The sequence below is a fragment of the Phalacrocorax carbo genome, chromosome 3 (assembly GCF_963921805.1).
Source record: "Phalacrocorax carbo chromosome 3, bPhaCar2.1, whole genome shotgun sequence".
Lineage (NCBI taxonomy): Eukaryota > Metazoa > Chordata > Aves > Suliformes > Phalacrocoracidae > Phalacrocorax > Phalacrocorax carbo.
In genome coordinates, this window is record NC_087515.1 from 93398829 (window position 1) to 93413555 (window position 14727).

General features: G+C 40.5%; 1 protein-coding gene across 1 annotated transcript in view; it reads right to left on the reverse strand.

Moving 5' to 3' along the window:
- The window catches only part of MEI4 (meiotic double-stranded break formation protein 4), an 82663-nt gene extending 78573 nt beyond the window's left edge, over nucleotides 1-4090 (reverse strand). Inside the window, exon 1 of the mRNA XM_064448634.1 lies at nucleotides 4009-4090. Within this exon, the coding sequence (XP_064304704.1) occupies nucleotides 4009-4051 (43 nt within the window). The 5' untranslated portion in view covers nucleotides 4052-4090. The remainder of the gene's footprint in view (nucleotides 1-4008) is intronic.
- Between the last annotated feature and the right edge of the window lie 10637 nt (nucleotides 4091-14727).

Below are 14727 nucleotides of genomic sequence, written 5' to 3' on the forward strand. Positions count from 1 at the left end.
TTAAATGGACTCAAGATGCTAAAATGATACTGAAGATAATAAATATTTAAAATTCATCATGTCAAAAGCACAGGAAAACTTGATTAAAACATAACATGATTTATTTCTTCAAACAATTTGTTTTAAATCATTTTAGCTTCTAGAATCACATCATAAATTCTCCAAAGCCAAATAACATGAATGATTTGAAAAATATTTTAGAACTTTTTAACATTCCCCAACTATAACCATATCATAGCACTTAAGAATATAAACAAGCATAATCCCTTGGAATTTCAGTAACACTTTAGAGATGGGATTTATCTCCTCTGAACTACAGAAATCTACAGTTTAGAAGTCTACAGCTGAGCTAGCTGTCTAGGCTTCCTTTATCATCAATGGGCAGAAACAGAGATTTCTAATGTCAAAAGTAAGTCAAGTGATGTGTACACCTACCTTGTGATGAAGTAAGACATAACACAGAAACATGTGTTTCCCTCCCTGGACTACGCAGAGAGTTAAGATTACGAGATCAGATGCACATATACGTACTTTGGATGGCTAACTTCCATGAGATAAGTTGGTACACCACAGGCAGCTGAAGCAGAGACCTTCAAAAAGTATTTAAGTTCCTAACTAACAAGGTGTTGTGGTTTAACACCAGCTGGCAGCTTAAGCACCACCCAGCTGCTTGCTCACTCCCCTCTTGGTGGGTTGAGGGAGAAAATCAGAAGAGTAAAAGTGAAAAAAACTCATGGGGTGAGATAAAAACAGTTTAATAGAGGTAAAGCAAGAGCCACCTGCGCAAGCAAAGCAAAACAAAGAATTCATTCACTACTTCCCCTGGCCAGGCAGGTGTTCAGCCATCTCCAGGAAAGCAGGACTCCATCACATGCAACAGCTACTTGGGAAGACAAACACCACCACTCCAAACAGCCCCCTTCCCTTCTTCTTCCCCCAGCTTTATATGTGGAGCATGATGTCATATGGTGTGGGATATCCCTTGGATCAGTTTGGGTCAGCTGTCCTGGCTGCGTCCCCTCCCAGCTTCTTGTGCACCCGGCAGAGCATGGGAGGCTGGAAAAATCCTTGACTGGTGTAAGCATTGCTTGGCCACAACTAAAACATCAGTGTGTTATCAGCATCGTTCTCATATTAAATCCAAAACACAGCACTATACCAGCTACTGTGAAAAAAATTAACTCTATCCCAGCCAAAACAAGGACACAAGTTAAATTTTGCAAGGCTAAAATCAGCACCTTTTAAAAGAGGTTTGTAATCCCAGATCTTTTTAATATCTCAAAAAAAAAAAAACCCAACCAAAAACAAAAATTAAGCTTTCTAAAAGAAACACAAAAATCATGGAAAAATTTTGTGATAATAACCTTGTGCACATTTAAACATTGTCCATGCACAAATAGCATACAGGTGCAAAGTAAAACACATGCGAAGCATCAAGTATGCCCAGAATTAAATGAGCATAAAACAATCAGCTTGGCCCCTCATAACTTTGCTGTGCATCACTCTTCAGTGAAACCACGTGAGGAAATTATTTCCTCCCATTTCAAAATGCGTAAACTCGCAATTTAAGATACCAAAAGTATATCGATACTCCCATAACCATATGCTTAGAGTAACTCTTTCCAGGTTTGGACTACTCTGGCATTTTGTTTTCTGAACAGAATCATTTGACAGGTTTTTTAAACTTTTTTCTAACGTGCTATTGTAGTGACATAGCAAGAAGAAATACCATATCAGATTTAACATACAAGAATCCCAAGTCACTCGAAAGTTCGACTCTGTCAATCTTCTTCAAGAAACATTCCAAAGTACTGACAGCAAGGACACCTTACGCACCACAGGAGCCTTACAGAGATAAAAGGATTCACTTCTGCTCTATTCCCATTAGGATACACCAAGTAAAAAACCCTAATGTAAGCCTGAGATTTCTGATGGTTTTAAATTATGTATATATTCTCCCTACAAGCTGAGAGTTCTTCCCTTTGCACTCTTTCTTTTTCAACAGGCTTTTTGGTTTTTTGTTTGCTGTGTCACTTACAGCGATATGTAACGGATCTGGCACACAGTACTGTTACCACTACCATGTTTTTCTTTACTATTCTCACTACTAAAGACTTGTGCATATTTGCACAAAAGGGAATTTATTCTATAAAGCCTGCTGTTCGGAAATTATAACTAAATTTATCTGTTCTTATGTCAGCACAGATTTCTTCCCCTACGAAAACAGAACTGCAATTGGCTGGGTGGAAATCCATTTGGTTTGGAAATTGAGGACATACTTTTCATTACAGCTTTATGAGACAGACCACAAAAGTCAGACCCTTAGTCATTTACAAAGTTTCACATGTGCTAATAATATTTAATTACATAAAGTATAAATTTAGTTGGCATTTTGGACTGTGGAAAATAACCCCCGTCATTATATACTGCCAAGTTACAACAGGAAAGCAGCCACATCTCCTAAATCTTACCTACTGCAATGACTACATTAGTTCTTGAATGTAGAATTTCAAACTCGAGTTCAAAAAAAGGCAATCATGAGGATTATACAGAGGTTATTTTGCATCTCTTCCCATGTTAAAATATATAAACTAAAATATCACCATACTTTTTCCTTTTTACTTTCACATTTTCAGCCTTCATCTGAATAGTTCCTTTTCCACAAGTTTTTATATCTGCAAGATCAGTACCTTTCAGTGAACAAGTTTCCTTCGTGTAAGTTACCAGAAAGCATCTGTTGCATTTCAAAAACCTTGTGCTTGGCTTCCTCACGTAAGTTTTATACTGGCAGTATGAAAGATGAGATTGTTCAGAAGAAAGGAAATGTTTGTAATAAAAGACAAGGAAAAGAGAGAATAGCAGGGATACTACAAATCTGGTATGCTAAAAAGCATACAGTGTGAAATGAAAAACAAAGTTTTATGTATACTATAGATACTAACATAACTATAACCACAACTAAATACATAGTGCCTGAATATTAGTTCATGAAGTACTGGGTGATATAAAAGACAGTGGGCTACAGAAGCAACTTGTCAAGCGTTCGCAGCCAAGTCCATTGAAAAGAAAAGAATTTTTTACACTTTAATTCAGCTCAGTTACTATATTCAAATTAAGAAAGTGAATGGTAAATAAAAGAAAATTAACCATTATTTTCTTCAGTCGGTCACTGATAGAAGTGTAGAAGACTGAGCACTATGATTTCTAAATTCCTAGGGACAGGATGATCAGAAGCAATTATTTCAATTCATTGAAACTAGAAATTATCAGTTTCAGGTAAAAATATTGGTAATTCTTTGATAATTCTTTTCATATCTGCATATTTAATGGAACTTTGTTTTAGCAAACAAGGTGTTAATAACATTAATTGCATTCTAGCATCTATCCAATACAACTTAGCAATAACACTGCATTCTTACTCTTGACTTGAGCGAAATGAGTAAGAAAAAAACCTTCAGATTTGTAGCATATTCTAAAAGAAAACCAAGACTCTGAATGCATATAGACAGACACCATTCACAGCCTATTGTTTTCATTAATAATTAAAAGTAACAGGTGCAACTTCCACGTGAAGACTTCCAAATAAGACATTTCCTTCCAAATAAACCAATTTAGCCAGACCTTTCTTCAGGAAACCCCTCCCCGAACACCCGGGACCGCCCACGCCAGGCCTCCCGCCCCCAAGGAGAGCGCTCCGGGCGGCTCGAGCCAGCCGGCGGGCTGAGGCGCCCGTTCCCCTCGCCTGACCCACCTCTGCCACCCCGGGCGGCCCCCTGACCTCCGCCCGGACACGCCGGGGTTACAAGCACGAAGGACGTGCCCAGACGCAGCGGCAGCCGCGGCCGGGGGAGGCGGCCCATCAACCCCGCGCCGCGGCGGTGGCTGGGGACAGCTTCTCGGACCGCCGCCTCCCGCCCGGAGCTCTCCCCCATCCTCCCTTACCGCCTCCCCGGCCGCAGGGAGGCCGAGGCCCCCGGGAAGGCCCGATGACCTCGGGCCCCGGCTCACCTGCAGCCGCAGCCCCGCCGAGGGGGCCGCTTCCCGGCTCCATGGCGAGGGCAGCGCCCGGCGGCCGCCCTCACAAGGCGCTGTCCCAGGGCTGAGGGGCCGCGCCCCCTGCTGGGCCCCGCTAGCCGCTCGCGAGGGCCCAGCCCCGGGGCGCCGTGCGGGGAGCCCCTCGGTGCAGGCCCTCCTCCTCCCACTCGTGTTTACCTCGCCCAAACACGGTGTCCTGGTTTCGGCTGGGACAGTGTTACTTTTCTTTGTAATAGCTAGGATGAGGCTGCGTTTTGGATTTGTGCTGAAAGCAGTGTTGATAATGTGGAGATGTTTTAGTTGTGGCTAAGCAAGTCACGGACTTTTTCAGCTTCCCATGCACTGACAGGTGCACAAGAAGCTGGGAGGGGACACAGGCAGGACAGCTGATCTGAACTGGCCGAAGGGATATCCCACACCATATGACATCGTGCTCAGTATATAAAGCTGGGGGAAGAAGAAAAAGGGAGGGGGAACACGACACACATGCTCAGAGTGATGGTGTTTGTCTTCCCAAGTAACCATTACGCGTGATGGAGCCTGGCTTTCCTGGAGATGGCTGAACACCTCCTTGTGATGGGAAGCAGTAAATGAATTCCTTGGTTTGCTTTGCTTGTGTGTGCAGCTCTTGCTTTACATATTAAACTGTCTTTATCTCAACCCACAAGTTTCTTCTCTTTTACTCTTCTGATTCTCCTCCCCCATTGCACTGGGGGGGAGCAAGCAAGCAGCTGTGTTGGGCTTGGTCACTGGCTGAGGCTAAACCACAACTCACATGTGTTGCCTACAGGTGTTGCTGGAGCCCACTGGCTCATGCCGTGGGCATTTCCTCCTGCTCACAGGGCTGGGGCGAGTTGAGGGATGGAAGGCAAGGACGAAGGCCACCTCACCGCAAAGGCAAAGACTGCCTTAGTCGGGAAGGTGAAAGAAGGGGTAGCAGGGGAGCCCCGTGAAGGGAGATGCCTAAAGGCCCCTTGTGCTGCCCCTGGGAGGGAGAGGGGCAGCTGGGCAAGCAGGGCCCTGTGGAGAGGTGCAGGTGCAGCCCCCAGGCACCCCGCTGCACGCTGGGCTTTCCCGCTCAGCCTGCTGAGGGTCGAGGTGACGGAGCTCACAGTCACCTAGGTCACTTGAAAGGACCTGCATGCTCTTACACTGATCTATGTATGGTCCCAAATCGGGCATTTTTACTGCTATAAATTGCATGTAGGTCTCTTGAACTATTTTTTTAAATTAATTTAGGTCTCTTTAAGCATTTCACATGTTCGGATATCCTAAGAGCAGATGAGATCATAAAACATAAGAGCAGTATTTCTTTAACAGTACATTGGAAACAGAAGCTGCCTTTCAGCAGAAACACCGAGATCAAAGCTCACCAGTTAAGAAATTATTTTTGTATGTAAAATTATATTCTTTACACGACTGTGCTGAAAAGGCTGTATTAAGACTTCTTGGCCAGAAATGGATTCTATTCATTTGGGAATGGTGACAAGGGAGGACAGGAGGAGAGATAAGAAATTAGTGATGAAGTTAGATGCATTAGGTGCAGTTGGACTTATCACAATACAAGTTCTTGAGTAGAGGGGGATTGATCACAGAAGTATTCAGATGTGACAGAGAAGTACACAAAAGTATTCAGATGTAACAAACAATATAGACTTTTAAAACTCTCATCCCCATTTTTTGTTCTTGCATAATCTAAACAGCTTTATTTTTAACACTTTCAATTAATTTATTCAAAAAACTAACTATTTTTTGTCGAGATATATAGCGGTAGCTTCTGAGGTAATGTAATTAATTTTTTTTAATTTGAAAAATAAATTTACCATCCCGGCTGCAGAAAACTGCTAATACATTGGGACTTTCACTTTAGACTTCAAATGATAAAAATAAATTAGAATGAATAATTTAGAGACTATTTTCATTCTGACAGCTCTACTTATTTCTCACTGAAACCCAGGGGAAAAAATAACAAAACATTCTCTAGCCTTTTATTACAGTGTCACATCAGCAGCTACACTTGATTTCTAATTTTCGGTGCATCTTTTGTGCATGTAAGTGATACAGATGCTTTGCAAAGTGGACAGTCACTATGTAGATCAGAACAACCCCGTTTTCACATAATCTTTTCAATTGTGACTGAAATAAAAGATTCAGAGACATCAGTGCTTTTACCTGCAAGCCTGGGGTTTACATATCGAGAGCTGAATCTAAAAAGCAGAATTAGGCAGAGGCAACATTATTACTGTTCTAAAACAGAAAGTGGCTCTGCGTTTCATAAGAATACCAGTCCTGCTCATGGTTGTAGGCTTACTGAGAGGCACCTAACAATCTTGAGACCTTCTACCATTAAAAAGCTGCCTGGAGGGATGTTTTTCACTTCATTATTTTGTACTTAAACATCTAAGAGCTGCATAAGTTTAGTTTTAGATGCACAGCCTTTTTTTTTCATTTGGAGCTAGAGGTAGTTAAAAAGAATGTCTCTCAAACTTACAAACTTATTGTATGCAGCTTTCAGAATACCAACCAAGGTACACCTTCTTATAGCTTTTAGGTTTGCCTTTAAAATAAATTGAAGCATCACGATATTTTCAAGGTGGAAAAAACCTGATTTTCCTCCCACCCCCCAATAAACAGAGCATCTCTAAGGAAGTTTTTATTCATCCAAAAGCAGCAAAATCTGAACACAATCAACCACAGATTCGGTGAGATCTGTGATCCTGTTCTAGTGAAGAACACTTTTCAAAAATAATGTATAGAGCTTGTATTAACTTTATGCACTGAAAATTCCCAGTGATTGCATAATCTAATGTTACTTTTTCATGAACAGTGAACAATGGGGATGTGTTCACATGCATTTGTGCACATGTGCAAATTAATATTATATCCAATTAATAAAAAATAAGATACAATTCCCATTTTGATATCCAAATGGGGGATGATTAACACTGTATGTAATCTCAAGTGAACCAACAGAAAAATAAGGCTTTGATTTGAAATAAAGAGCTTGTAGGTCATGAAGAAAGCTGTTTCTACTAGTTGCACTTAAATTCTTTTGACCTCTCTTTCTGAAGATGCCTCTTCATCTTAAAAACAGTCAAAGGATATATTCATGGCAAAAGATCATAAAAATAATTAGCTGCTTTTATTAATAATTAAACATAAAAGCAGTGCAGGTGTTAAATCGCATTAAAGGTCATGAATTCTCAGTATTTTACCAATCTGCTTGCTGAATAATTACAGACAAGTCAGTGGCCAACTGAGAACAAACTGCAAAAACACAGGTTTCAATCAGTTGTTAAAAGTAAATGGATTGCGTTACTGTCAGACATACAGACCCTTCTCTTGGATGCCTACAGTATCAACAACAATTTAAGCAAACATGAAAGAATACCTTTTCGTTTGGAGAACTACAATCTGTCAGAATTCATCAGACATCTTTATATTTTAATGTATGTCAATTTACCCAAGAGCTGGAAGTGTCTGAAAACACGTATGAAATACGCTGTCTCAGCTGTTGTTGCAATTTTGATTAGCTGATGTGGGGCAAGAGATACACTGTCTTGAGAGAAGCATGTGAAAATCATGAGCGGGAGCATCAGTGTCTTTTCATTCCAGCCTTCATTCTTCTGTGTTACAGTGCTATATTTAATTAAACATGTTGGCATCATGATTGTTCATTACTCAGCATCATGCTCTTTTAAAAATAGATTATAATGTGTTTGTGATGGCTCTATTTTGTGTGTAATTCTAATGCCAGAGTTATGGCTCAAGTAGTCCCTTTGATCTAAACAAATCATCTGATTTAGGATGTTATGCAATGATGATTTTGTTACTGTTCAGAAATAAAGCATTACCACCAGGAAAAAAAGATAATACTTCAGCATCAGATGCAATGAAAACCTTGTTCTACAAAAGCAATACAAAAAGTTAGACATAGTATGAGGAGAACAGGGAAACAAACAGAACTTGCTACTATTAAGAGGCAACATACCATCAGTTGTGACAGTATGCTCTGTTACGAATAGATACTTTCCTGTGCTTTATTTAAATGTTATCACTTACATAATGACAATATATTCCATTCTTTGCTATAGAGTATATACTAAAGAAGGAGAAAACATTTCCCTCAAAGAATTTCACCATCTGGAAATCAATACTAAAAGATTCCCACACCACCAGGTAAGAAAAAGTAAAAGCATGTTAGCAAGTAATCAGAATGGTGGTCATACTTTAGTGTAGAGATGTTTAAAAATGAATGTGGTGATATAGCAGACAATTTTCTGCATTTGCATTTCATCATTGATCTAAGACTAACAAAATGCTGTTGTGAGTGGTTTTTTCTATTTTCCCTGTATAGGACACCAGACATCTCTGAAGAAACAAAAATTAAAGTAAGGCCATATAAAAAGAGTTTTCATTGAATTTAGTACTTTTTTATTGTAATTCCACAAGGTTTTCTTTATAATGTTTATAAAAAAGCAGAGAGAGGAAGAGGCAATTGCTATCAAATAGCTATCCTAGGATATACAAAATTCAAATTACACTTCTACATATGGGGCTAGAATCAAAGAGCATCTGAGCAGTCCTCCCTAACTGCCTCATAATACAGAAAATCGAGTGCCTTAAAATATCCACATTAATCTGATTTAATCCTGAGACATTTTGATTGGCATTCCTCTGTGCAAATATTGGGTGTCAGCTGAATCATGGGTTACAGCGTCCATTTCTTTCTATTGACTTGAATATGTCTGGCATCACTTTTGATGAAATTAGTTTCACCTCTTGGAACATATTCACTCTAATCACACTTCACACAAAAAATATCAGATGCTAACCTGCTTAAGACACAGTGATTGTGCTAGTGCTGCAGGAAAGTGAGGGCTCCAGTTTTGATCCCTGCTCTAGGTAATGTGTATCTTTCTGCTGCAAGAACTGGAATGTGCCCTACTTTCAGGTAAGAAACCAAACTACCTTTATGTGAGGGGATGTATATGATACCATATAATATGCTGCCTCGGCCAGGAATTCATTCCTTTGATGGAAGAGCGGTAGTAGCAATGTTGGTCTTGGTGATAGTCCTACTTGAAGTGGGACATAGGACTGACTAGACAAACTTTGGTAGAAGTCCTTTCCAAACCAAACCAAACCAAACCAAACCAAACCAAACCAAAACAAAACAAAACAAAACAAAACAAAACAAAAGCAAAACAGAGTGCTCTGCCCCTCCCTTCTGCTCAACCACCTGAAGATAGCCTATAGTCTGGTGAATTGGGCTGCAAGGTGAGCAAAGTAGGCTTGAACACTGACTCAAAAGTGAGTTGAGTATGTGTGAGCCACATTGCGGGTGAGCTTTCTGGCCACTGAGTTATCAGACAGAAACTGGTTAAAGTACCTACTGTCTGTATTTTGTAAAAATTTGACTGTTCCAGACCTAAAATCAGGAGAGGTTTTGAAGGCTGTGACCTGTATGTGAACATACATGCTCTGATCTACACTGGAAGAAATGGCATGCGGTCCGGCAGTCTTGCACATTGGTAAGAATTTTGATTCCCACAAGAAGCTCCTCACTTGGCACCTGCCTTTGTCAGTCTTACTCTTCCCCGGAACCTTGGTAGTATCATAGAATCATAGAATCGTTAAGGTTGGAAAAGACCCTTAAGATCATCGAGTCCAACCACTAACCTATCACTGCCAAGTCCACCACTAAACCATATCCTCAAGCACCACATCTACCCTTCTTTTAAATAACTCCAGGGATGGAGACTCCACCACCTCCCTGGGCAGCCTGTTCCAATGCCTGACCACTCTTTCAGTAAAGACATTTTTCCTAATATCCAATCTAAACCTCCCCTGACTCAACTTGAGGCCATTTCCTCTCGTCCTTTCGCTTGTTACCAGGGAGAAGAGACCGACACCCACCTCGCTACAACCCCCTTTCAGGTAGTTGTAGAGAGCGATAAGGTCTCCCTCAGCCTCCCCTTCTCAGGACTAAACAACCCCGATTCCTTCAGCCACTGCTCATAAGACTTGTTCTCTAGAACCTTCACCAACTTTGTTGCCCTTCTCTGGACACGCTCCAGCACCTCAATGTCTTTCTTGCAGTGAGGGGCCCAAAACTGAACACAGTACCCGAGGTGCGGCCTCACCAGTGCCCAGTACAGGGGCACGATCACTTCCCTGCTCCTGCTGGCCACACTATTCCTGATACAAGCCAGGATGCCATTGGCCTTCTTGGCTGCCTGAGCACACTGCTGGCTCACGTTCAGCCGGCTGTCAGCCAACACCCCCAGATCCTTTTCCTCCAGGCAGCTTTGCAGCCACTCCTCCCCAAGCCTGTAGCGTTGCCTGGGGTTGTTGTGACCCAAGTGCAGGACCCGGCACTTGGCCTTGTTGAATCTCATACCGTTGGCTCCGGCCCGATGATACAGCCTGCCCAGGCCCCTCTGTAGGGCCTTCCTGCCCTCCAGCAGATCAACACTTCCACCCAGCTTGGTGTCACCTGCAAACTTACTGAGGGTGCACTCAATCCCCTCACCCACATCATCAATGAAGATATTGAACAGGGCCAGCCCCAACACTGAGCCCTGGGGAACACCACTCGTGACTGGCAGCCAACTGGATTTGACTCCATTCACCACCACGCTCTGGGCTCGGCTGTCTAGCCAGTTTTTAACCCAGCGCAGAGTGCACTTATCCAAGCCGTGAGCAGCCAGCTTCTCCAGGAGAATGCTGTGGGAGACAGTGGGAAGTAGTAGTGCTGAGAAGCCTCCTACTAAAAAACATCCATAGTCTTTGCACTGCATGGAAGTTGTTTTCTGGACCTAAAAGCCTCTCTGTGATATTTGTGGCACTATCCAGGTCATGAACTTTGCAATATCAGTCTGGTTGCACCACACAGCTGCTGTCGAGCACAGGGAAGCCCTGCGTGTTAGGAAATCCACACCGATTGACCAGGCACCAAAGTACTCTTCCTGCTTCGGTCCACGATGGACAACATAGACGTTTCCTCATTTTGTGGAAGCTTGTATTGTGTACACACACTCACTTGCACACAGGCGCACACATAAGTAGTGATAAACAGACCTATTCTTATAGGTCTATATAGTCTGGTTTAGTATTCAAAATTAGGGTAACTTCTCCCCTTAAAAGGACTGTACTGTACTGCTCTCATAGGTGAGGAGAGGGAGAGCCATCTGTTCAGCCATGTAAGTTGTTACAATTTCATTCACTTCAAAGGAGTTTTGTCAGTTTGCTCTAATTGTAAATGTGTCCACTGAGTTTAACAACCTTAAACCATTAATTCATTCCTTTTTCTGGTGTGAAATGCAGGCTTCGGGTTAAATTATTAAAAATGTAGATTATTGGAGCCTAGAATTCTTTGTATCTAGCAACTATGGAAAGGAGATTGGAGAAAGGAAAAGCACTCGGAAAAACTTAAATATTTTAGACTAGTAAAATGAATTTCTAATGCAATATATAGTATAAATAGAATAGGTCATATATAGATGTATACGCACGTAGATATGTATATACACATTTAGACGGATAGATGGACAGACAGACAGACACATAGCTAGATACAAATGACAAAGTGAAACAGGTTGTGGTAAAGAGGCAAATAAAGTGATTTTTTGTTATCTGAATAATGTTTCAACTATAGCAACTGGCTTCCAAAGATAGAACACTTTGTCTCCTCCACATTCAACTTTCCTTCCCTCAGAAAAAGCCCATCGCATGTCCTAGTTCAGTGGTTACTGAGCTTTACAGCTGAAGGGTTGAATGTAATTTTAACAGATCAAGGGAGCTGCAATCAACAGTGTGTCTGCTTTGAAACTTTTCTCCTGTGCTTCCTGGGGCTCCTGGAACCCATCAGGGAAGGGCAGTAGACCTGACATAAATCCTTTCTTCCAACAGCTGGAATGTTGCTGCGGAGAAGAAGAGCATCTGCTTACAGCATGATAGGGTCACATTACCAGGGTTCCCATGCCTGAAATAAAATAGTGGTGATATATGAATGTGAGCATCAGTAGATACAAATGAAGATGCCATTTAAAACTTGCATGGCATGACTCAAGTGACACAATTTCGAATTCAAATAAAATCCATGAAAGTTATGTCCTGATGCAGCTGTCCAGAAATCTGAAGGTCCGTATGTGGGCCTCAGGCCACCGATTAGAAGCACAAAGACTGAGTTGTGCATATTTTAAGGGGAGAAAATTGCATGTGCCCATAGGTCTCCAGAATTATCCATTCCATAGGATGATTTAAGCGGCAATCACCCATCTGCCAAAATGTGTGTGCTGTCTTTAATCACGTTTCTGCTAAATGAGTAGAAAACATCAGAAGAAAATAAAAAGAAAAATTGCCAAGGCTGCCAAGTGTGTAATTATTAAGAAAACATATAGAAGGAATTGACTGCAGTGAAGGTGAACCTAAATTTTATGATATGTGTAAATTTTGGAACTAGACTGAGTTCTCATGACTTTCAACAGCACTAAAACCCTTGTTAGAAGGAAAGATGCTTCATTTAAAGCCATGAAAACTACTGTGTAGGTATAGTTCATAGAATTAATTAAATTCAGTTCTAACTAAATTCTATCTTATTTAGTTCTAACTGAATTCTAGACTTTTGTGGAAATAATTCACTATTTGATTTTTCAGTTATGATAGGTAAAATCAATGCACAGTTTTTCATTTCAATTGTAACATTAGGTTGCTCTTTACTATAAGCTGGGTTGGCTGTATAACTTGAGGTCTCGAGGACTGGAGGAACAATGAAAGAAAAAGCAGCAAGTCAGCAGAGTGAAATTCCTATGTAGGTTACTTGGATAATTCGTATCTGAGAATAAAGAAATCTGAGATCTGTGAAGTACATGAGATATTTGATATATGTGCTGTATAATTTCCTTAAGGTCTGTAAGAAAGTTAAACTGAAGTTTAATCAGAAGTTTTGCTCTACATTGATCTGTGAGAACCTAAGTTGAAATTTGACCAAGAAATGCATTTCTGGAGATAATCCTTTTGTATTCCCGTGTACCTTGCATTTGGAGGGGAGTTATTTTCCAATAGCTTTTATACTTTTCATTCCTTCTTCAACTCTACTATTTTATTTATGCTTTATCACCACATTCTACAGACAGATATGTGCATGACTTCATTGAAAGTCATGCACATATGCACATATTTTTCTCAAGGGGAAATGTGGCCTTTAATAAATATGCAATGTGCCACAATTGTGATTGAGGCAGGCAGTTTTAAGATGCATAACTTGATTATTTCAAAAACAGATTTCTTCAAACATGCCAAAGGCAGGTATATGTCAAGCTAAAAGTTAAGTGAATTGGAGTGTAAAAGGACAACCTAAACATTTTTCAAATTATGCAGAAGTATGTTTGCTCATATTCCATAACTCAGAACAAGCCAGACTGGATTTTTACCACACTTTCATAATAATTCGTATTTGGGTAGTGAACAAACATGAACAATATTAGCACAACAGATCATGTTCTTAAACCTCTAAATGTCATAACATAACTTCTCAACCATAATTATGGCCAATGCATGTGAGATGCTACAAAAAGTAAAAAACTGTTTCCTCTTTGTTTCCTCATTTGAAATGTTTATTTAGCTAGGCCTCAGAACACTATTCCTTGCTATTAAATATCTTTGAGGAATGACACTTCCAGTGCCCCTGACTGCTCAGGGTTTTGAAGTACTGTCAAAGTTCAAAGAAACCTATGTTAGCACTGGTGTTTTCTCATAAGCTAAGAATCTTTCTTTTCCTCAGAAGTAATTACTTCTACACTTGTTTTCAGGGCTAGAAATTGTTCTGCCAATATCTGTGAAGACCAGCTTCTCCTCACTATTTTTATTTTATTTGTGGAAAACAGATCAGATAGACCGTCTCAGTGCTCCAAGAGTTTAGTTCAGTTAAAAGTCAATACCGAGCCAAAGAGATGATCCCAGTGTCCCACAGATCATTCCTTAGACTGTCAGTCAATATGATTTCAGCTGCGTCTCTGTATCTGGTAAGTCCAGTAGGAAGTAATATGAGGGATGGAAGCATACATCAGTTGGAAACTTAAGAAATTCCACAGTGGGTGAGACCAAAGGTTCATCTAGCCCAGTTTTCTCTCTCCTACAGCAGCAGTGGCAAAGGCTGTTAGAATATTATTTAGAGGTTGCTCACTGGCATGTCCTTTCTCAGTTGTGTGTTGTTCCAGCTCTTAGACACCGTTGAGTCCTTCATTACTGCCATAGCTGAGAATCCTTATGTTTTCCTAGTCATCTTTGTGGTAAGAAAGTACCATTGCTTAAATTTTATTGAACTGAGTGACACAAGGAATCAGTCACAGTGTGAGAAATTAAACTCTTGTCTCCAGCTTCTTTACTAGAACCCTATCTAATAAAGTCAGTTATCCTATTTGACCTATGTGATTAACAAAAATATTAATTAGCAACTAACATGGACAGAAGTCTTCCCAACTCTGTTTAACCCAGCTGCTTTCATAGATGTTCATTTGTTTAGCCTTCTTCAGTGCATGTTTATTTATTTCCAAGATCATCCATTTTCATATTTGTTATGTTCAAAGCAAAAATGCAAACCATACAGATAGTGTTTTTACTCTTCTAGGTAATGGTTTTTAACCAGAGCTTGTTTCAAGAGTTAGTGATCATATTTAAGATTACTTC